This window comes from Chlamydotis macqueenii, chromosome 3 (genome assembly GCF_036417535.1).
Source record: "Chlamydotis macqueenii isolate bChlMac1 chromosome 3, bChlMac1.mat, whole genome shotgun sequence".
NCBI classification, from domain to species: Eukaryota; Metazoa; Chordata; class Aves; order Otidiformes; family Otididae; genus Chlamydotis; species Chlamydotis macqueenii.
The window spans coordinates 95,288,350-95,313,248 of record NC_141558.1 but is presented as its reverse complement, the minus strand read 5'-3'; the positions used below and the strand labels follow the sequence as shown (position 1 = coordinate 95,313,248).

General features: G+C 38.3%; 1 protein-coding gene across 1 annotated transcript in view; it reads left to right on the top strand.

Annotated features, from left to right (window-relative positions):
- The first annotated feature begins 3,016 nt into the window (after positions 1–3,016).
- Positions 3,017–24,899, top strand: part of RYR2 (ryanodine receptor 2) — a 430,134-nt gene continuing 408,251 nt past the window's right edge. Inside the window, exon 1 of the mRNA XM_086745890.1 lies at positions 3,017–3,087. Coding sequence (XP_086602016.1) covers positions 3,040–3,087 — 48 coding nt within the window. The 5' untranslated portion in view covers positions 3,017–3,039. The remainder of the gene's footprint in view (positions 3,088–24,899) is intronic.

Below are 24,899 nucleotides of genomic sequence, written 5' to 3'. Positions count from 1 at the left end.
CAGTTGTTTTTAATTATTCAATGCAATTAAGCATAACTACTGATTAAAACCTCACATCAGCGAAAGTGCATTCCTTTTAAAACACAACACCAGTCCAATATATGTTTGAAAACATTCCTGATCTTTTCACGTGGGTAGAGTAAGCCTGTGTGTTTTGGGTGAAAAGGGGAGAGGCCCATACATTGTACCTGAGTGGTGTGTGCAGATAATGTAGAGGAAGTCAAAGCTATGTCCATCAGGAATTTACTTAGCTTGCTCAGGCGTTTTTGTGCGTGTGCTGACTATATTGTATGTATATTTTACAACTATATTTAATATGCATTTTGCACATGTATGCATGTAATATTTTTTGTGTATGCACATATGAATAATTGTCCTTGATTAATACTTTGACAAGAAGCTGTGCCTCCAACGACATTTGAGCTTTATCACCCTGTTTGGAAAGTTTCCAGAAGTATCTTTTACCTTTACTTCTTTTAACTTTGCTTCCTAAGTAAATTAAATTATGTAGCCAGATGTGTGTGTGTGTGGCTCTGCCACTACATAGGATCTCTTGAACTAACTGGGAAATCCCAACAATTTAACAGAGGGCTAATAGTATCGTACCTGCTATTAGCCATTTCGTGAAAATAGATTTATGGGTAAAGAAGACACACCAAAGAGTATTATCTGCTGTCTGAAAAACTGCAGCATACATTCAACTCACATCAGACATCAACAAATCTGCATGTTAGAAAATACTGCTGTCCTAGCATGGAGAAGCTGGAGTTTGCATCTTGCTAAATACCAAGGTGGATAATTACGAGCTGCAAATATGTAAGAAAGCAGGTATCGTCAGTTCTTGGAACGACTTGCGTTATGTCATCATGTACCGAAAACTGTACAAAATGTTTCAGCCGCTGATGTTACGGGGGACTATTTATAGTTTTTTTTTTCTTTTTTTTCTTTATAGTGTCCTTGCCTTACATGCAGCAAATAAAGCTGGCATCTAATCTACTACTCGCCTTCAAAGCATGATGGAAAGTATCCTGGATGTCCTATGATCTAACAAAGACCTTGGTCCTGTAAACCCATGTGAACTAAGCTTTACGTCTATATGAAATACAATCGCAAATTGTTGTGTTGGAACTGACTTGTTCTGTAGAACAGTGGGATAACGTGCAAGTATATTTGCTCAGTGCACCTTCATGAAACTTACTTTTTTAAAGTTATCCAAACTCAGGACTTTCCCTTGTAATAGAGGTCTGCTTCAAGAAATAGCTCTCAGTTTAAGTAATTTAGAGGAAGGGATGTTTAAGAGGTTTGAATATTGCAACAACATGAAAAAAATGCCTTTCACTATTTTATCATACTTAGAAAAAAAAAATATTTTCAGTGAGGACTAAGTTTGAGAGGTAAAAATCTCTTGAAGTCAGCAGTAACTGAAAACAGGAAATTATAAAGGAAATGCTTAAGCTGCCGTAACTCTGGAGTTCATCTGTAGAACCTCCGTATTAAATACTCATGCATTACTTGCTCTAGAGACCTGATGTGTCTTGGCTGCTCTTGCAATTTCCAATCTGTCAGAAGAACAGGTTTTCTGCTGCTGGAAGTAATGATAACATCTCAGAAGTGTTTAATACTACTTTTTCACAATGTCCTTGGACAGTGTAAAGTTACAGGTTATGGGTATGGCTTCTCAAGAAACACTGACCATATTTTCTGGTAGCCACACGCTCTGTTTGCCAGAATTATTGCGATTTCGTTATGTTTACTGGTTTTGGTCCTTCAAAAGCCTTCTGCAGTCACATACCTCTCACACATTTTATGCTGTCAATGGTCCAGTATTAGTTTTACTACTTTTTAAGATATTCTACTGTCCTCACCTCATTACCATCGCATCGCACTAGCAGAGCCTCCCTGCTATAGATTTATTCCAGAGTGCTGTTGATGTCAGAAGTCCTGCAGCTGTTATGGGTCGCCAGACTTCTTTCTGCTGGAGGCCCAGCTTCCTCACTGCTAGAACTATTGTGTTCTTTGGAAGGTACGGTCTGTGCGAGTGCTTGTGAGAGACGAGCTATTCCATGGCAACCCTCTGCGTTACCACATGGTAGCTATTGCCCCGAGAAGCTGTGGATGCCCCATCCCTGGAAGTGTTCAAGGCCAGGTTGGATGGGGCTTTGAGTGACCTGGTCTAGTGGAAGGTGTCCCTACCCAGGACAGGGGGGTTGGAGCTAGGTGATCTTTAAGGTCCCTTCCAACCCAAACCACTCTATGATTCTGATGACTCTATGAAATTATAGTTTGAAGCTTTTCATTCACCCTGGATTAAGCTCACTCATACGACGGTTAGAGGCCAACACCCTATGAAGCCATGTTGTACCTTCCACCTCTCCTCCCCGACAGTACTGCTGGCCGGTCAAAAACTCACACCAAGCCGTTTACCTTCTCCCTCTCCTGGGGGCTCTCTCAGCGCACCACAGCAGCCCTCACCCCGCAGGGGCAGGCCTGCCCGGGCGGACACGCCGCTCCTACCCCCTGGCCTACCCGCTACCTGCCGCAGACCCAGGCCCCGAACCGTGCGACGCCAGGCCCTGAGCGAGGCCCGGCGCTTGTGCCGGTAGCGTCGGGCAGGCCGCCAGCCGCCTCTCCGCGGAGCAGCCAGCAAGGGGCGCCGGGCGGCGGGTTTGGTGTGCGGAGGCAGCGGGCTGCGGATCACCTGCAGCAGCGGGGGGGGGGGGGGGGGCCGGGGAGCTCCGCCTCCCCCTCCTCCCCCGGTTAATCGCGCCCCCCTCCCCCCGTGGCAGGCACTGGCAGCCGGGCGGCTGGGCTGAGCCGTCAACCTGCTGCAGGCGCACGGGCACCCGCACCCCGCCGGCGGCAAGGGCCGGGCTGGGGCTGCCGGTTCCGCCGCCCTCGCACTTGCCCCAGCCCCAGCCCGCTGCGGCGCGGCCGTGAGCTGCCTGCCGCCTCCCCGGGGGGAGCGACCGCCGCCGCCGTCGCCGCCGCCCGCCCGGGCACCCGGAGCAGCGACCGGGAGAAGGAGAAAGAGGGGGAGCCATGGCCGAAGGGGGCGAGGGCGAGGACGAGATCCAGTTCCTGCGAACTGTAAGCGCCGCGCTTGCCTCCCCCACCTGCGCGCTGGCGTGGGGCAGGGGGCCGCGGCCGTGCGGGCGGAGGGTTGCCGGGGGCGACGCGACGCCTGGACCTTGCCCTGAGCAGAGCTGTGGGGCGGGGGGCACCGGGACCCCGTTTGCAGCGGCGGGAGAGGGCAGCGGGGATGCGGGTGCGCTCTGCCGCCCCGGGGAGGCTCGGGAGCCCCAGCGCCTTTCCCCCCGCGCCTGGCCGCCCTTGCGCCCCGTTCCCGCGGGCGGCGGGGCAGTAACCCCGCTCTGCTGGCGGTGCCGGGGGACGCGGGAGGGCGGCGGGGGTGAGGTGAGGTGCGGGCAGGGCAGGGCAGGGCACCGCCGCGTCCCCCCCGCCAGCACCGCTCCGCGCTGCCCGCCTTCCCACCCGCCGTGCGTTCGCCCGCTGCGGATACTGACCGAGCAGCCCTCCCCGGCTTAAAAGCTGCAATCGCACTCCTCTTGCAAAAATGGAATGGGGGAAAAAAAAAATAAAATCGCCTCTTCCACCTCACCAAGGTTCCCGCTAACTTGCAGGCGTTCTCCTCCCTGAGTGCAGACTAATACATTTTTTGGCGGTTTTTTTTTTTTTTTTTTTTTCTTGGTGTGAGCATCCTTTCTTTCCTTCTGTTTTCTTCAGTCCAAGGCATGCGAAGGCGCTACAGCATTTCTTCCCTCAGTTTAATTAATACATCAGGACTGCTGCATTTTATGCTTTTCTGGATTATTTTTCTTCAGGCAGTGCTTTTCTTTACCTTCCCAAGTGCTTTTTATCCGCACAATCCTAGCAAGTTTTGCAGATGGGCATATCTGAATGGTGGTGTACACAAACCCCGTCACAGTTTGAGGAAAAATTGCTGAGACATTTGATAAGTAGAGCCAAAACCACTGAGACTGTAGGGTAGAGCTTAGCTTCCCTTTTATTTATAGTCTGATTTAGAAAATGTTTGTGATCAATGTCTTGTAAGAAAATACATTAGAAAAGGAGGGCAAAGCAAGCTATATAACATATGTGAAGCATATTCCTATGCTGTTTGCAGCATTGTGAATCCTGGATCTCAGTCATCTTATGTTTATTTCAGTCAGAAACCGTAGAGTAATAGTTACACATCCTATTATTCTTTGTGCGTTTGTTTGAGAATTCTTAGAAAATCTGTTTTTACGGGGAATACAACTGTTATGCAACGCTGGCATGAAGACTGTCAACTTTTTTTTTTTTTTTTCCCTCTCAGTGTTATGTGACTTGTATTGTAGTGTTGTCTAACACCTAAAGACAAAACAGAAAAATACTTCTTTGAAAGAGAATTTATCATCTCAGTTTATGAGAGTTTTATTATTAGTACTTCTCACTGGTAAATATTTTTGGAAGACTTGTGCAATGACAGTCTTACTGCAGGCTTGAATGTTAAGCTTAGCTCATGGAAGGGCTGTTATCTGAATGCTTAATAGGGAAAGAGAAGCCGTGAGCATGCTAACAGTGCTCTGCACATATACAGTAATGTTAAACTACAGCACCTGACAGCGGCAGCGCATTATGTAAAACAGCCATCCTGATAATGTGCGTCAGGCTTAATACAGATTTAGCAAACCCAGCTTTAGACAACACTTGAAAAATGTTTAGAATGTTGTACTGGTGGCAAAATGACCTTGAATGTGGTAAACTGAGGCATGGGAGAAGCTTCTTGTGTAGTGAAATAACAAAGGCCTGAGAAATATCCTTTCCATGTGAAATTTTTAATCTCTAATCTGTACTTGTATGTAAGTAGTGATTTTTACTCCTCTTTTCTTTACACTTTGTCAAAGTTAGGAACATTACGTGGAAAAGTCAGTTGCCTCAAGACACACTGTCGATGAATTATGCCTTCCTTCTATTCCTAGGAAGTTTGGGTTAGTATTCTCTAAAGATGTTAGATGTGTGTAACTTTCTGAATGGCATTGACAGAAAGCACTGGAAATTGGATATTACCTGGTAATTGCTGCAGTTGCTCTTTTTAGTTATTATTATTTTTAAAACAATAATTAGGGTCAGACATGCATAAGTGGTTTCATAGATAAAATAGAACTTTTCAAAGAACACCTTATGTAAGCAAAAAAGCTTTCTGTGCTTTGAATACCTTGATGGTGACGTATGTAGGGCTACTACATGTAAACAGTGCTCTTCATATTTTCTCCTTTTGATAGGACCTGATAAACTTCCTAAAATTGCAGGTTCTCTTTCTAATGTTTCAAAATTACTGTAGCATCTTTAGAGTTTACCCTGAAATATAAACACAACATATTATTTATTGTTTCAAGACAAATATGAGATTTTATTCAATAAAAAAAAAATCCTTTAAGCTACTAACCTGAATTTGTATTTGCCACTTACATGTTGGCATGTTGGTTGGTAATTTCTTTTTCCTTTCCTCTTCACATACTCCTGTTCCCTAATGATTTCTCTTCTATGTTTGCTGCTTTTATTTTATCCTTATTTTTTGATAAGGTGGCGTCAGGCATTTCCTCCTACAGATTTGCTGCTAGGGTGGATTTCTGTTTCTTTTGGAAACAGTTTGATACGTCACTGCTGAGAGGTGAATGTAACCTGTTAATGCCCTGGATTTCTGGAAGCATCAGACCTTACATTGTTTGAGATAACTTCAGACAGGCTGGAATTCAGCTCTGTGCTGTTCAGTTCTCCTCAAGGAAGCCTTCTGTAGTCCTGTGAATTACATGCTTCTCCGCAGATGGGATCTCCTTCGTTGTTTTGCTGAGTACTCCAGGTGGAGATGACCTTGAGTTATGTGTAGCCTTTTTTTAGGCTTTGACGTACTTTCTCCTACTTCTACTGCTGAATTTATGTATCCATGCTGTGCAAGAGGAGTCAAGAGGAGCAAGTATCTTGCTCTTGCTTTTGTTAGTTGTGTGTCTGAGGACGACTTCTTCCCTGTAGAGGATTTTTTTTTTTTTAAACATTATAAAGGAGAAAGATATTTACAAAATAAACTTTAATTTTTTACATTCAAGAATATAAAACATTTATAGTTTAATACAGAAATGAGCTGGGGTTTTTTTAGGATGTGTTGTTTGACCAGAGTGAAAATAATTCAGAGTTCCAGGAGAGAACAGAAAATGTTTTTGCCTAAATGCACAGGCTGCTTCCATAATGCCTGCATGCAGAACCCCCATAAGGGAAGGCCTTTGTATGGAGTCGAGTGGTAAAGTGATGATAGAATTAAAACAATTGCAGTGTTTTAACAAAATACTGCTTATGAGTATCTTTTATATTGGTTTAAAGGTGTCCTGAGTTTTGGGAGCAATGTGTACCTGAGAGTTATAAGATGTGTAATTTAGCTATTTGATCTTGGGATGTATTATTTTTCTGGAGTCATGGAGTTTCTTAAATTAGAGGTGTGTCTTCTTTTAGATGTTTATGGTAGGAGACACCCCCAGGACACACTAAAGTAAGGCTGACAGGGTTATGGTCTTTCTCACTGTCCTCTGAGACAGTGAAGACTACCATGCCTGTCAAAAGTCAGAAGCATAATCAGTGTGAGCAGCACATTTTCCCCAAGTCCATTTCAGTTGTCGTCTCCTTTTAATCTCTTACTTTTTTTTAATAAAGATTGGAATGCTGATGCTTTTTTTCATTTGTTTTATTAGCAACTTGCAGTAAAATCGGGTCTTTTGCTTGTGTGAACATAATCTATGCTGCCTTGTTTTCTACATGAACTTCATTTTTCTGGGTGTAACTGTTGGAGAAAAGTGTAAGGGTAGTTTCCAACACTGGAAAAGTACTTTTAAGTGAAGTTAAATATTATTTAGGATTCATGTTTGACACGTAAAATATTTTACTCACTGAGTGCTGGGATTTAATACTTCAGATAATAAATAAATGGAGTTCATGGCAGAGAATTTTTCTTCATTCTGAAATGAAGAATGTAATGTGGTCACATTTCAAGGACAGGAATTCTGTGATTCCAGAGTCACTTCTGTTGCAGATGTTCTGTGTTGTGGCAGCATTTAAACAATGCATGCCACTTTAAATCTGACTAAAAATCATATGCTTAGATGCCGTCCTGAATGAAGGTTCTATGGAATTAGAGGACACAGAAGGAACCTGGAAAAACAAGATCTGAAGATTATTGTAAAATGAGTAACTAAACACAAGAAGAATTGTTATATGAATCTCTCAGACTTTTTTTTTTCTATTCTATTTCACTGTCTGTTTTTTTTGTTGTTGGTTTTTTTTTTTTGTTTGTTTGTTTTTAATCTCGATGCTTTTAATATGCTGCTTATCTTGAAAGGGGTTTATCGAAATGTGTTAGATTCTGGTAGCTGCAATCATCAAACATACAAACATAGCTGTCAGAATGCACTGAAGAAAATGCTCAAAAGCAATCTCGGATATTAGGAGCAATTTCAGAAGGAAAGAACACGGAAAAACACTTTGGCTACCCTTTGTTTATTTTAAAAAGTATTTCTTGTACCTGTCAGTATGTGACTTCTGAAGATTCACCAGGGACTGGCAGAAGAGCCCACTGCTTTAACAGCTCATGTGAGGGATGGCGTAGCTGAGATTGCAGCATTTGTACCTTCCTCTCCAAGGCACTGCACTGCAGCACAGATACTGAATATGATCTCAAATTCTATTTTGGAATTGAGCTGGACAGACTGTTTGTAGTGAACGGATTTTAGGGTTTTAGCTAGGACATGTAGTCCACTTCTTATTTGGGAGTTATATGTGAACATTTAGTATATAACTTTTTTTTTTTAATTCCAAAATTGTTTGACAAACATTTTATGCCACCATTAAAATGATACTACTGGATAAAATCAGTTGTCTAGTCTGTGTACTATCTTGTCTGGTGTTCTGCATCTGGAAGTTGTCTTTATTGGATGTGTTGGAAGGAGGCTGAGGAAGCTCTGTAGCCTGTAGCTGGCCCACGAGGGAAGTTTCTTGCTGTCCCCGTGAGCTGGTTGACTGATGCTCTGAGAGACAGAGCTGCTCTTTCTTGCAGTGTCTGAAGATGTTTTGATGCGTGGTGCTTTTCAGCATCGTGAAGGCCTGAGGAAAATCTATTGCAGGAACTTAAGCTGTGGAGGGACTTGTAAAGAGAGAATTCCAGTTAATTTCTGACCCAAAATTTAGCATGGTCTCAAGTGCCATGTCTGCCTTTGACTCCTCTGTTTGAATGCTGTATTATTACAGGCATATTGTAAAGCTGGTTTTCCTCATATAGCTGTGTGGAAAGTGCACAGGATGAGTCTAATCCAGGAAAGTACACCAGTCTGTCTTGCGCACGGATAGGGACGTGTGGAAGTATGCCTCTGAATCAAGGTAAAAACCAGAAACTGTCTGTGTGGGGAAATGCTGACAGCGGGCTGTATCCAGGATTGATTTTTATATTTACAGGTGCTTCATGTTAAAACTCCAAGTTAGTTCTGGTTTTGTTTTCTGAGTTACACCTAGACATTTGTTTAAATTTCCTGAATTGACTGAAAAAATAGACTTGGCTTTGTGTGGATGACAAAAAACAAGTCAGAAACTGCATATGTCTTCCTACACTTCGTAATAAAACTTAAGTGACATCAATTTGTTTTGGTGTCATGGTACTAGTATATAAATAACCTTTGAACTGTAAAATGAACACGTTTTATCAGGGTGAATGAAAGAATTTTAACTTTCTTTTACTGTGGTTGTTGTGATTTTAGTGGTGATTGATGGAAGAAGTCAGCAATATATTTTATATATTGTGGCTATCTAAATTGTTTTTTCTTAAATTATGCACAAAAGGAGTACTATCTTTTTACTCTTAAATAAAGATTTAGTTGTGAATGCTATACAGAAATCTCCTAGAATGGAGCTCTGTCATAAATATGTACCACACATTCACTGCTATATATTAAATGTTTACAAGAATAGCTAAAATAAATACATTAATCAAATGAACAAAATATAGCACCACTTAAAAAATATATTTATTTTTTGCGTATGTCAATTTGAATGGGTCTCATGGTCACAGCTGTGAAGTGCTATTCAAGGCCTCAAGAGTGAAACTCTGATCTTTATGAAGGCAGAACTACTGATTTCGGTGTAACTGGGATTTCACATCCAGACTTTGTTTTCAGGCAGAGTGGCCGGAAATGTGCGCATGACAGTTGTTCCTGTGTAAATGCAGGTTTGTTTCTGAAAACTACTACTAAACTGTGTGGAAATTTTCAGTCTTCTGCTTGGAATTGTTCCTAGCTATGACGCTGTTAGGAGATTTTCTTTGTGGCTTAAGTGACGAATCCCTTAGTGCATCATTTATGTGAAACTAAGCTCTGTGAATTTCTGGAGATCTGGAGATGGGTGTCCCTTTCATCATACTAATGTAAAATAAAATTACAACAATTTTCTTTTTTTTTTTAAATTTTTTTTTTTATTGATAAGGGGCTTTTATCTGTCACCAACAAGGATGTTGCTATTGATTGCAAGCGAACACTTCCTCAAAAGAATAAATTCTCAAGACAAGTAATTTCTAAGATTGAATGGGTAATGTTTTCCTGTTAATACCATTCTAGACTTCATCTGTGAACAAAAGTGATCTCCTTTTTTTTTGCGAGCAACGTTCTGTATCACTGAAGTTGAAACTTCTTATTGATGAATAGAACTACTAGAAGCTGAGTTCTGCCTTGACTGGGCTACTTGATTTGAATTTTCTGCTAGACCATTGAGCACAGGGGAGCAGAGGCAATAGCTAATGAAGTACATAAACTGAGCACTGTAATTTTTCTTATATTTTGTCCAAATTCATGCAGATGCATTATACAGATAGCTATTTCATTTGTCTAACTTTTCCTTTGTTGGTACGTACTTGCATTCATAACATGAATTCTTGAAATAATATTAATTTTATTCTGAAGTAGGAGGAAGAGGGTATGATATTCTTGAAGAATAAGAAGTAAAAAACCCCTCACGCCTAAACCAAACTAGTAAAATGACTAGAAAAGTAAAAGCCAGAGTAGACTTTTAGTCCTAGTGTCTTGTCAGTACTTTTTCTTATTTAGATTAAAAAGCTTTAATAGACAGTTTTATAAAATGTGGTAAGATAAAATGTAATGCATTTTCTTTTAATGAAAGTTGAAATGTGAATCCTGTCACTTTGTCCTTCAGGCAGCTCGAAGACATCCCTTTTAAACCTCTAACTGTGGTCAGGTGGAAGTGAGAACAGAGCACTTTAATTATTGACACAGTTACACCCTGCAATTTCTTCCAGTAGCAAAGTAAGGATAGCCTGACATAATTTTCTGTCTCTAGTCTCTGTTCTGCTGAAGCCCTATATGATGTTTTGCAAGTGTATGGCACTTAAGCCGTTTCTGGCTCTGTTGTCTATACCACTCTGGGAATGGAAGACTTCTTGAAGTGGCTGCCTGTTGCCTGATGCATCTCAGTAAATGGGAAAAGGCAGAAAGGAACTAGTGTAGATAATAGTTCAAGCCTTTAAAAGGCAACGACAGCAACACAGAACTTACTGCAATGTCCTGTGCCCATCACAGCCACAGCAACAATTACTTCTTTGTTCTTGTTGTACCAAATAGAGCAACTTAAGGGCAGCCACTGCCTGCAACATCATCACAGAAAAGGTCACCCAGTTTCTTAATAAAGACTAGCAGGAACTCCCAAGTACTTCTACTGCGGTGTAGTTTTATACTGTGCTCCCTTGTTAATAAGTATGAGATTCATTAACTAGTTGTGTATCCGCGTATGGAAGAGCTCTTGCTTTTCTTTGTCATTTTTTACATAGTAATGGTGGTGTAACTTGTCAGGTGAAAGGCTTAAACTCTTCAAATATCTTACTACTTCTTGAGCCTAATGGTATGTTACTCAGCTATAGATTTGAACAAATGTGCGTTTGAGGAATGTGAGCAGAATCTTTGCTTAGCTTTTTGGAATTGTTGGATAAAAACAAACTAGCATCAATGTACCTACTATTTGGAAAGTGGAAGATATGGCAGGTAAGGTGTCATAACATGGACTGTGTTAACTTATTTGACGGTTGCAATTTCTGTTTAAATGTAATGCTATAATGGCCAATTTTACAGTAATAGTAATGTGTTTATAGAAGCACTCACACTAGCAGCTACACTAAATTTTAAACAAAAAGATGAGTTCACTCTTTCAGTATTATGGCATACTTTAATGTTTCTCATAATCGGGAATGATTTCCTTATAATTACCATGTGCTTGAAGAAAGTTGGAAATACAGTAGGTTACCTACTCATGCAGTAGACTTCCCAGAGGGACTTTGGCAAAAGTTGACAAGATATCATCCTGTAAGATGCATGGATCAGTTAATTTTTAACATGCAAGACATGTTAGTGCAGGACAGGGTTTTTTTGTTTGTTTGATTTTTTTTTTTTGTCAGTTTTTTGTTTGGTTTGGTTTTGTTCATATTCTGAACACTGTAGGACCACAGAGAAGGAATAACAAGATCATTACATTTTGTGAGGCAGCTTCCCAGAGGATTTCAGAATAATTAGTGCTGTATGACAACATACTTCAATTACCTGGTTGTTTTTTACTTGACTGTGGGAAATAATATCTGATGGATATTAGCTGGCAGAACCAAATGCTGGACGCTGGTGCGTCCTATCTCTTTACCTTTGTGAAGACTTGTCCTGCTGTGAAAACCAAGTGCACTGGATTTGAAGAATACTCCTTCTTTCAAAGGAACAATGGAAGGAAACAAGACAAAATATGCATTTACTGTCTGTGAGTTTTCCTCGGGATTACCAGAAAGTGGAGTTATGTTAGTGGAATCTAGCCAAAAATGGCTGTCTCTTACAGCTGTATTTCTTCCTTCCAAGCCTGGGAAGAAAACGACTGCCTGGGTTTTGTGTGGGATGCATCCTTTGGCTTTGTAAAAGGAAAAAAGAAAAAGGGGGAAGAAGAAAGTGTCTTCCTTTGCTGAATATGCCAGATAATTTCCCTTGGTGTATGAGCATCTTTCATTCCTGTGAGGGCCAAGTAGAATTCCTTATATAGGAATGTAGGTAGAGGAATGAAAGGAATTTGAAGAGTGTTCAAAGTAAGCCTAGGTAGTTGGATAGATCTGCTTAAGACTCAGGAAACTACTGGATAGATGGATTCATTCAGTGATAACTGATCCTCATTATACATCAGGAATGTAACCATGCTGATAAATGTTTGAAAATCACCTGTGGTGTGTTTATTTTCTAGTTGCAAAGTGGAATAATTTAATTAGAACTAGCAGAGTTATGCTAAGCACAAGCTAGATGATTAAACCTTTCTGTATGGACACATGACCTTCATCCTGAAGCAGTAATTGATAAAGCATTTGGTTCCAATGGAGATATCAGCCACCTAAATACCTATACAGATAGATAAGAAACCTTTAGCTCTACAACAGTCATGAGTACACTGTGTGGTTCTAGAACTGAGGGTTAGATTGAAAATAAGCGTCAATCACGTGGCTTTGTATTTCTGACTGTTTCTGCACGTTTATGAAGTAGATTTTGTAATGCTAATGCATAGACAGTTAAATGCATTTGCACAGTCTTTTTGTGAGTGTGAGGGAGATGGAATGCATACCCCTTTTCCATGCAACACAAAAGTAAAATAAATAAATAAATCCACAGTATGTGGTGCAGGGAAATAGTAAGAATGAAATGGAGAGGAAGGGAACCTTTTTTCTCGTGTTACAGTAATCTAATAGCCCTTCATTGTTAAAGAGTTAGATTAAGCATATTTTTAAAATTTGTATTAAATAAATGTGGTGGGTTTTTTTTTTTGTTTGTTTGGTTGGTTTTTTTTAATGCCCCAGTTGATGTTTATGGAAAGCAAAGACTTGTCCCATGATTTGACCTGTACTAGCTGGTCCAGCAGACAGCTGAAGGAACTGGAGTATTGCATTAATGCAGGTATTAAACAATTCATTCATGAGAACTATCATAGCAAGTGTGCCTGAAGAAGTTTAACCCTTCTAATTAAGGAACTGATAGAGATCCAGATCTGTGCAAATAACACTGTATGAATTTTCAGGGCCAAAATGTTAGATGACATTGCTGAAGTGTGATTGTTGAGGCAAAGAATCCATCAGGCAGTACCATCACAGATCTAAACATGATGCTGGAATAGTAAGGATAACATGGGTGTATTATACTTATTGGTGCATACATAAGAGGGCTGCCTAATCTCTTTTTAGTCTTAGAATTATGTAGCAAGTCCTTTAGAAAAGCTTGTCAGCAAAAAAAGCACTAGTCTAGTATTCAGTAATTACAGGAGAATGACAGCTACATAGGTAAATCCAGAAAACTTCTCAACTGCTGTAGGTGTTCCATCACTGTTGATAGAATTTCTGTAAGGTAAGCTTGTGAATTAATGATTCGCATACTAATATGTTTTTGAGTAGATCTTAGCATGATAGTCTGAATGCTTGGACAGGTATGTCAGCCTTATTTACTCTTTAATCACTTTAATACGTCTAATGTAGTGAATATGCATTTTAAAAGTTACTACTTTTGATACTGGTGTTTTGATGAAGAAGAATCAAGGCTGTGAAGCTTACAAAAAGAAAGGGCTTCAAACCAAGTCATCAGCGAAGGCCTGATCTCCATTCTGAGCTGACTGGGATTCTTGCAGAAACATCCTGTAAATTTTGTTTTGATGTGAGAACGTTCCTGAAATCCTGTGGAAGAAATATTGTTGCACTTTGGATAGTTTCAGAATATTACTTGCAATATTATGCTTCCAAGTCCATTTTTGAAATCTATTAGCAGTGTCTCATACAAGAAGAGTACTGTATTTGTTCTGCACAGTACCTGCCGGTTCATTTGAAGTTTATTTTCTTCAGCCTTTTAACTGCAGAGTCCAAAACTTTTTGTTTAATTTATGTCACTCTTCCTTATTCTTGTCACAACCACTGAGATCCCTGTCTTTTCTTATTAGGTTTGATTGCTCTTCCTGACTTAAAGTTTGAAATAGCTTCAACCTAAGCCTGTGGCAGAACTTGCTATTGTCGTATGAATTTAAGCATTCATTCAAATTAGTAGAAGGATATTTTCCTGAAGTGGAATCTTAAATTTGGAATTTCTTTTTCCTTTTCTCTTTTTAATTGCTGTGTTGATTGGACAAAAGGCAAGGTCAAGCTTTTTTTTTTCTCTTTTCCTCTCTCAGAACAAGAAAATAAGTGTATTAAAAATGTCACACCAAGTTTACAAAGTAGGAGAGGGATTATGAGAACTTCAGTAATATGTATTTCTCCACATCATTTGTAATGATGTATGATTAGTCTGCATTTTCTTTCTCTTTTTCCTTTGCATGCTTGACCTCTGAAAAGCTTCTGTTGCTCGTAGAGCTGACAGACTCTAAAATTCTTAATTTCCAATGAACAGAATTTGGAGATGGATGGAATGAAAAATCTCATAGGTGAGTTTTGTCAGCCTCTGGAGAGGCATAGCTTGTTGCTTGTTGCTTGTCTTTTCTCCAAAATAAAATAGGTGCTTTTTCGTAGAATGTATAATATAACTCCGAGTTTAGACACAAAAAGAAACACTTTACTTTTCCATGGAGTGAGAGGAGAAAAATGAGTAATTAGGTAGTGGAAATTAGATTTTCATGTTCTATGAATGAAGTATCTTTTTCTATTCAATTCAATAAAAATGAAATTGCTCAATTGAATTGACTCAATTCAATAAAAACTGTACATCTGTGTTTTAAAATACTGATATATTTACATTTATTTATTGACTATGGCCAACTGAGAAAGTGGTGTGTTGGTTTGTTTTTTTGTTTTTTGTTTTTTTTAATTTGGTGGGTTTTTTTTTTTTTTTCTGTTCCTGATTTAGGAATTTTCATACCTGTTTTAATCTACTTAAAATTAAGTGAATGTAGTTTAAAGGTAAACCAAGCTGCAATGTTCATGTATTTTATTGATAATGTTACAGTCATCACTTTATTCTGATTATGTCAGAAGTAATGTATTGCTCTTTATTTTGAGATTTCTAGTTGAATTCTAGCTTATAATTTGTATGTCAGATGCAACTGCAGCTGAGATCTCTGAATTTCCTCTTCTCTTATACTACAAATCTGTTAGTGAAGCAGAATTAGACACTTTCTGTGTAGTCCACATTTTTTATTCTGCTTTCTGTTCTACAGTTTATTTTTTGCTTGACAGCTGCAAAGTTAAAAGAGCATCAGGGATAATATTCTTCTCTTCCAAACCAGTTTTTTTCTGGGGGATTGCCCCTCAGGCTTGGTGAACTGCCTCTCTGCAGAAGGCCTGTGCCTGGCTTAAGGAGTTGTTTGCTCTGGCCCTCTGCACAGAGGTACCTTCTGCTGATTCCGAGAAAATCTCTAGGTGAGAGTTATTGTATCAGTTTTCTGAAGATGTAATCCTGTAAAGTAATCTTATTAATTCAGTGTGTGTGAGAGATGCTCAGCCTTCAGAACCTGATGGAGGAGATCTGTTTCTATGCACGGCATTTGCATTTCTGTTCACATAGGAAGGCCTTGCTGCACTTTTTGATTTACAGACAGAGTAAACTAACGTGGGTCAGAACACGCATTCAATGAAGGAATGAGTTTAATTGGGTAGCGAACTGTGTGGGAGTCTGAATGCTGATAAAATTACTTCTTCTTTATGTACCTATGTGACTTGCTGTTGCAGAATTACAGTTTGACAATTGGAACCACATCTAGAGCTTGGGAAGTGCGCTTTGTTGTATAAGTTCTTATTAAAAAGTTACGGTTTGCTGTTAGTGGTTGTACCTTCATAATTTGTTTTATTGGGAGGGGCAGAGAAATGAGTTTTGTGAGTGAAGTGGATTTGTAGCCTTATTGTATGCCTTTAAATAGAGTGATCAGCTGAAGAAAATCCTTATATTCCTTTCAAAATATTTACCTGGATCTCATTTTCCCTGCTTGGGGAATAAATTGTTTAAATGAAAGAAAAACATAAAACAGGCAGGTTGGCATAACAGGTTGTTAAGGGTTATTTTATTAGCAGAAGGCTCGAAGAAAATACTTATTTTTGGACAGAAGCCTAAAAACAAATCCTGTATTATAAAAGCTATTTCAAGTAAAAATCTGGCTCTCTTACCTATTGCTTAAATTATATTGCAATTCAAATGTAAATTAATTGATTTTAGTATAATATCTAGCAGAATAATCTACTCTGCATTCATTAAACATTTTATGAATCAATTTGTTGGTCCATGGCAAGAAGGGTCTCTTTATGGCTATGTATGTTTTTTTATAAGTCCAGTTCTGTTCTCACTGACATTAATGTCAAACCTCATCTAGATTTTGACCAGATCTGAATCACACACTAACAGCGTCGTGCACTGTTGTATATAATGGCCTAAATGTGTTAAATGCATACCCTTGTCTGCCATTTTAAGTGCAGTTAATATTTATCTTACTTATGCAGCAGAAGTGTGTGACCTGGCTTTTACACAATTAGTTTAAAAGTGTGTGTGCATTGCTAACTGTCCTTCAAAATATTTACGTCTAATGACTGATCAGCTGTTCCAGCTTTGCCACACAGATGTACCATCTTGTCCAATTCAGCAACGGTAATAATGTCACATGTTCCTCTCTTCTGAGAAGAAAGCTGCACTTTTCTTTTTATACACATCTCTCTGAAGTCTTTGTTCTTGCAGAGCAGCATTTGTAATTTGTGTGAACAGTGTGCTTTTTCTTTTAATATGTCAACCATGGAATCCAAAGTCAGCTCTAATTTGGATTTGAGACTACATGTCTCAAATGTGGGGTTTAATTTACCCAGGAAACAATACATGCTGTGAGGGAGTACTGCTTTTTAGGTGCTTGATACATAGAAACCACGTATTTTTTTCCTATTTATTTCTTATACTCTTTTAGTGTCATATTCTTCTTTATATATTTTTTTTATTTTTTTTTTTTTTCTTGGTCTGTATTAAAAGATTAGGAGATCTGTCTTGAAGCTTTCGCTTTTAGGTTGGTACAACTGCTTTTGTTTAGTTATTGAAGAAAGTTTCGAAGAAAGAAACTATCTTGTCACAAAGTTTCTGAAACATCTTAAGCTCTCCCTGTGATCTTACTTGGTGTCTGCAAGCCTGACTAAAGCTTATTTCAGGAATATCAGCACTTCATGGAACTAAGCTCTCACTGTGCAGTGTTGCTCTTCAAGTCTCGTGTGTTGACTGTGGCAATGGTGAAACAGAAAAATTATGCACGCTTTCAGCCTCACTGTGGAGAGCAGGTAAATAGTAAGATAGGTCTGCTAGTTTTCTGAGTTTATCAGAATAATTTACCTTGCACTTGGAATGCAGCATATTATATAATGAGAAAATATATAGGCATAGGAATATTCACGTCTTTACCTTCTACTCTACCTAGTCTAGCATGTCAACTCCTGGCTCATAGTAAAACTGAAAGGCTCAAATGGAAAGATCTTCAGCCAGTTTTCTGTTACATGTTATTTGCATGGCAGGATCTGGTAACAGTCCTTTTCTAGTTTATTTCCTGCTGAAATAGTAAGTTTCTTTTTATACTTAGTGGATTTTCCATGCACAGAACCAAACTTTCTGTGCACCCTTGCATATGTTTTATTCTACAGTACTCACTGTTTTCCAATTGTCTTGTTCAGAGACTTCTCTATTACCAGAAATGAATTATTACTAATGATGGCATGGTCTCATGGCTATACTTACTTAAAATGTTGCATAATACTTGCTTTTTTTTTCCTTAAACATAGGAGTTAATTTGGATCTGATTGAAGAAAGAAAAACAAATATTGATGCTTGCTTGAAGTTATAATTTTTTTTTTTTTACTTTTCTCTTTGGTTTTTCTCATTGCTGTTTCATCATTGTTCTTGACCTTATAGGGATTTCTGTATGGGATTTCTTTTTTTTTTTTTTTTTTTTTTTTTTGTGTCTAAACTAACCCATATCTGGAATTGAAACATATTTTCATGCCTTAAATTCTTTCAAAAGCACATCTCTCTTTCTTTATAAAGGGCTGGAAGGATGAGCCCTAAATGGTGTTCTTTTGTCTTGAAGAAGATTATGTTGAGAAAAATGGAAGAATGTGTAAGAAACCTCTTACTCTCTTTTAAAACTGTTCTACTAATATACATTGTTTTGTTCTCTTGGTCCAACTCTTGCTGAAGTAAAGGTTAATATATTTCTTGATTGGGATTTAGTATTCTTTTGAAATGAAGTATATTTTCATATTAGAGATTTTATACCCTAAAGAGATAAGAGCATTGTAAAAATCTTAAACTTATCGTAGTTTTATGATTGAAAAAATACAGTTTATCACAATTCTTTATCCATAGCCAAAGAAAATCTTTGAAATATTTTAACATTGTGATATTTATTATAGGGGAGATGGAAAATATTTTGAAGTATTAATACTTTCTGTTTTATAAGATTCTTGTGACTTTTTAGTTTGTTCTTTTGCAGTCAACCTTTTACTTTTTTATTCAGGCAAGCAGGAGCCGTACCTTTGCTTTGCCCTGCAAAATTCCTTTTTTATTTTTATTTTTATTTTTTTTTCCTCCAGGTGGAAAGCAAGCTTTAGTCTATAATTTGTGTTCCTCAGTAAGGGAGTACAGTATAGTAAAATCATAAATAAATACATTTCTTAACTGGATATGTGTTGCTGAAAGATGTAGTAATATCTGGATCAGAGAACAGAGAAGAATTTGGGTGGACTTGGATACTTCTGGTCTGGAAGGTAGCCCAAAACACCTATTTCTTCCAGCTCTTATGAGGTGAGGGAAACCTTGTTGCAGAAGAGATTTCCACCACTCCACTCAATCTTGCAACATAGAAATCAGATCAGAACTGGGCTACCCAGGTTTGGTCGTGACTTCCAAGAGAAATTCATTTCCCATTGGCTTTTAATTGCACTGGCTTCAAACTTTTCAGCATCAAGAGAAAGCTGATCTGGAACGGGTTGTGTTTCTCCAATCAAACCCTCTGTTCTGTGGAAGGCAGTTCTCTCATTGTACCCATCAATTTTTTGGCAGGTTCAGCTAGAAACGTGAACGTTTTACTTCGATGCTAGCAGAAGATTCTGAGTTCATACCTCCTGGTGGCCATGGACTATTTATTCATTAGATGTGTAAGATAATTCAAGTGAGAAAGTGTGGTCAGTCAACAACATTAGAATTCTCTAAGGTTTGGTTGTGTAACTTCTGTTATTTCAATAATGTTCTTTTAATATCCTATCTAGAGATGATAGCTAGCTCTCCTAGCTGTTGTTTGCATGTTATACTTTCAGATTCAGTTATTTGTCAAATGATTGGATTTGTAGATGCTGTATGTTCAGACAGTGTATAACAAGTAGTAGAGGCAAACAGAATACAAAAAACAGTGGAATGTGATTAGCCCAACGCTGCAGAACATTAATAATTGCAGAGAGGAAGTCTTTGTAGTTAAAATGTGCACAGTCCATCATGATCTTTTGCAAGTCAGGGATGTGTCAATTGAAAGTATCGTTATAATTGATGCATCACAATGTTATGCTCATGAACTGACTCTGGAGGTTGAGAGAAGCTGCTGTTAGGAGATCTGGAGATGATCCAGGGGACAGAGTATTGTTAAAGGTTAGCTGATAAAAGTATCGTTCCCACCTCATTAGTCAACATGACATCTATGAAACTGTGGTACAACTTGCAATGTGGAACCCTCCTCTCCAGTGTTGTTTTAAATTGAAGACTTCTTCAAAAGAAAAGGATTCTTTTTAGATTCTGGGGTTTGGGTTTTTTGGTTTGTTTTGGGATTTTGGGTTCATTTGTTTGTTTTAACAGCATATTAGATTACTAAGGTTGCTTAAGGGAACTATCAAACTGCTGAGCCTCTTGAAAGGTTTTAATTTTTTTTTTTTAATTCTTTCTATTTCTTTTTTATGTGTGTTTTATTTTATTTTATTTATTTTTTTTTCCTTCTTCAGACTTTAGACATTAGAAGTTCTGTCGCATTGTTCTGGTACATGCCAGTGCGTTGGCTGCCCAGCTTAGCTGGCATAGTTTTGTTGGCAAACCAGGCTAAACAGAGATGAATCATGCCTTTTTTTAGTCTTGGAGCTTGCAAGATGAAGAATGAAAAGGTAATTTTTTTTTTTTTTTCTTGGAAGAGAATTGTAAAACATAAGAAAAATAATGACTTATAACTGCTCCTAAATACTTCACTTGAGTATGGATTGATTTTTAAACAACAAATATTCTGGTATTCATTTTTCTCTCTGGTTTAGCTTTTTGTTTGGATCAGGTGGAGTGAAATCTGATGGGAGGGCTTGCAAGACAGGGGAGTCCAAGCAGCTGTGAAAAATTAAGTGTCATTTGTTTAGCTACAGAAAGGTTGTAAAGATCAACCGTGGAACAAGTATTTTGGATTCAAGCTACTTGCTGCTTAAGGAATTTGGGATCTTTGAAATACTTTATCAGTTTAATCTTTGATTAACTCTTGTCCTATCCTGATATTTGGTTAAGAATCTCTATAGCAAGCACCTCCATGAGTACTGGTGATTATGAGTGAAGATAATGGGGGTCCTATTAAAAATGTGTTTTTATAACTACGGAGAGAGTGTGGCCTAGTTGACAGCACATTGGCTATGGAAGTGTGGCTTCTGATTTCTGGAAGTTCATCTGTTGAAGATTAAGCTTAAGTATAATGTTGCTGGAAAAAAAAACCCACAAAACCAACCAACCAACCAACCCTCAGATCCCTCTTTAGGTATAAAAAAAACACCCCTCAGCTAAAGTGAAGACATAATCACTGTATCTTGTACTTCTGCTGCTAAAAGTGAATTTGTTAAAATGTGAATTAATGTATGTATTCATACTCAGATTTACATCTGTAATTTGAAGATGAAGTTGCATTCCTCTTGCAGTAAATTATCTGGTGACTGATTGATCAAAAATGTAAAGTCCAAATTAATTACCATCATTGTTTTCCTGCTGATTTTGGCTGCTCCTAGGAACTAAGCAGGTGTTTTAATTGAATCAGAGTTGTCTTGGTGATTAGTGCAATTTGAATAGTTAAAATTGTTATTAGTGCAACACTTGTCACTTTTTTGGATTTCTCACAGAATCATTGAGGTTGGAAGGGACCTCTTGAGACCATCTAGTCCATCTAATTTTTGAACATCTCCACAGATGCGGAGTCCGCAGTGTCTCAGGGCAATTTATTCCACTGCTTGCCCATCTAGAGAACGGAGTGTGGGGGCGAAGAAGTGATTTCTTGAGTTCAGGCTGTCTCACCTCAGGTCTTATCAATAGTAATAGAACCTACATTGGTCCAGGCATGACAGCATGAACTGAACTACATACCATGACTGCAGAAATTTTCTGTAATGAATAACAGTACCCTTTAAAAATAATTTCCTAAAGAAGAGTTGGTCAAATTCAGATGTAAAATGGTCCGTGACTACAGTACTCTTGCAGGATCTGAATTAAAATTCAGTCAAAGTCTTCCTTATTCCAACTCTGGACATTGGTCAGTGAATTACAAGACCTTTTGACATATGCTTTTTTTTTTTTTTTTTTTTTTTTTTTTTTTTTTTTTGGTTTTCCAGAAACAACATGAGAGAGATACCATAACTTGTTTCTCATTAGGAAGCTAACTTCAGACCTTTTTGGGAATTCAGGTGTTAAAAGACACTTTTTCTCTCTCTTTTTTTTTTTTTTCCTTTTTTTTTTTTAATCTCTTCTAGTCTGGTTGCGCTCATTATTCATCAAGAATATAAAACTATATTATGCTCTTTTAAATTTAGAGAAAATATTTTTTTTTTTTTAAGAACAGTACTGAACTGCTGTATAAACCACTTCAAAGGAGAGTTCAATGCAAGGGGATCCTTTAGATTGTATTGTATATAAAATATTTTATCACTGTTAGGGTGGTTAAAAAGCACAATTTGGCCACAACAAACAAGAAGAATTCCTGCAAATCTGTAAAGAAGATATAAAACTTGAAATGTTAAGGTCAGCTTTGGTTGGAGAGAAATAAGAACTTTTTGCAAAGAAACATTTGGAGTCTTTAGATAGCTGTACAGAATTATTGCATCACTTCACATTTGCAAAGCTGAATTTTCCTCCATTTTGTGAATGGTATAAGTTCAGCTCGTGAACTGTCACAATCTGACTTCTAACCTGCAGGCAGGAAAGCTTTAGAGTCTGGGCTCTGAACTAAAGCAATTCTTTCGTTAATGTTTCCTGATTAAGGATGGGGTCCCTGAACTGTCAGAGAAGCTATACCAAATCTGGCTGTATTTGGAACTGTTTCAGTGCTAGGCATGATATTAAGACATTAACATCATTATAAGATTTTTTTTTTTTTTTCGGTTTCTTATGTAGTGCTGCCTTGGTTACAGCAACCAAGAGGTAGTGATGTGACATGCTATTGTAGATAACCTGCCCGTGGTTTAACTCAAATTTTACTTAGTTTTGCTCAAAGTGTAGAGTCTGCATTCATTTAAAATGGCACAAGTTGCCTGTGATTTCTCCACCTTCACATCTCAGCTCTGTGAGAGGCATCTGTAACGGGAGCTCTTAAAAAGTCATTTTAGGGATGGTTACATGGTAAAGACTTGAATTTTCTGTCTAGCAATAGGTACTGTAGTATTCAAGTGGCTGACACAAAAACTGTTGATGGCTGGTGCTGGCAGGAAGCACTAGTTCTGATTTGAGGTCTGTCTTGCCAAAAGAGCTCTGGCTTTGTTGGACTCTGGAGTGCTTGCGTGGGTGTGTGGGTATGAGTATGGATGAAAGTACATGAATGTGTTTTCTGAGCATTTCCTTGTATTTAATGTCAATAGGAAACCATTGAAATAATTTAAATCATTGTCAGATGTCCCAATCTGTAGTGAAGGATCTGCCCTGTGTGCAGTCTGGTACTTCTTGTCACCTTTTAGTTTGATAAGAGATAATATATACATATGAAAACCACAATTTTCCATGTAATATTTGTATTTTAATTCTGAAAAACTTGTATTTACCTCTTACTTCCTTAACATCCAGTTTTGAAATGGTGTGAGGTGCCTTAGATAGTAATGAAAAGTATCCGTGAAGGAAATTAATTTTGGGATAGAATTTGAAGAAAGAGAACCAATTACTATGTCTGTCTTGAAGAACAGCGTAAGGCATTCTAGGTAGGTCTGGGGAGAGGGGAAGAATGGATATCTCTGCTAGTGAGACAAAACCTGAGGAGCTACAATGTGTATTCAGTTATCAGAGGAAAAATCACAGCTGTTGAATACAAGAGAAAACACAGGACAAAATTAATTATTATTATTGATTGTATTACATAGTGCCTGGGGGGCTCAGCTGAGGCGAGGGTGCTGCTATGTTACTGTACAGAAGGGCAGTGAGTCATAGTTCCTGCCTGAAAGAGCATAGACTCCACATGGGCAAGATGGAGAAACACTGAGATGAGATGAAGGGACAGGGAAATGAAATAGTGTGCCCAAGGATACAGAGGATGGTTTGGAGCCCATTCTGAGCTCCTCAGGTCTTGTGATGATCCTAAAATATAGGGACTTGGAGAGCTATGCTGTTGAAGATGAAGACATATATGATATGGACATTATGTGGCAGGATACTGGAAGTCAGTGCATAGATTCAAAGCCTAATCAACAGAAGACTGGACAAAAAAAGGTGACTATCTGCAACTTACTTGATGGTTGTTATTAGTAATACGTGAAAAAGTGTCTGTACAAAATGTGTAATGCTGCTATTAATAGCATAGTTGGAAAAAGACATTGCACTTATTGAATTTGGAGTTATAAATTGTGGTTGTCTGGTTGATTTGAAATAGTGCCTGGTGTGTACTGGTAATATTTAAGTTGAAGTAGTATATGTTATGGTTCCTGTGATCATGGCATATCAGAATAAAAAGACTGGAAAAGTTCTTCTTGAGAAGCCATTCTTAAAGGAGAAAATGGCAGGGAGGATACAATTATTCTGAGTAAGTATATAGCCAAGTAATAGCTATAAAACATAGATCCTGGAGACTTGAAAGTGTTGAGTTGTCTTTTACTGAGTGGTGTGGGAGCGTACACGTCCTCACATAAATAATATTTGAGCGGAATGTTTTGTTAAAAGTGAGCAAAAACAGCAACTAAGTTCTCCATTGAACTGTCCCAGGTTTCAAGTGTTGATGGTTAAGCCATAAGTCTCCTCCAGCCATGTACTGCAAAACCTGAAGGGACGTTTGGCATCTGTATAATCTTTATGTATATGTGTGCTGTACGTTATTTGCTTTGATTACAAATGTTTCTCAATGCCAGTTAGAAGAAGGAAGCTAGGCTAATAAGGGATTTTTTTTTAATTTTTTTTTTTTTGTTGTCTCTGATTAAAGTAGTACTTGGCCTAAGTTACAGTTTCCTGAAGTGCCTAAAAAGAAGTTGGAATTAGAATTGAATAAATATAGGAATTCTCAGAGAATGTTTCCAAGGAGATGCAAGTTGGCTTCGGAGGGAATTTTTAACTCTTATGTCTTTTTTTTCTGTGCACCTATAAAATGTGTTTTGTTTTACGTACATTGATTTGTTTTCTCATTTTGTGTTGCATGTATACTAATATTATAGGTGGTTAGTGTGGCTTTTATTTGTGCTTAAACCTGTGGTTATTTAAATGTTATTTCTTTTCAGCTGTTTTATGTAAATACAAGATACCTCCTGGATGAGGAGTCTAAGCACACTGCAATTTGCTGTGACAGACTATGACTATCCTTAGTCATGAAGACATACAATGAGAAAGAAGGGTCCTTAATACTAGCATAATTTAAACTCTTACTTTGCACTCTAAAATCCTAAATTATAGTTA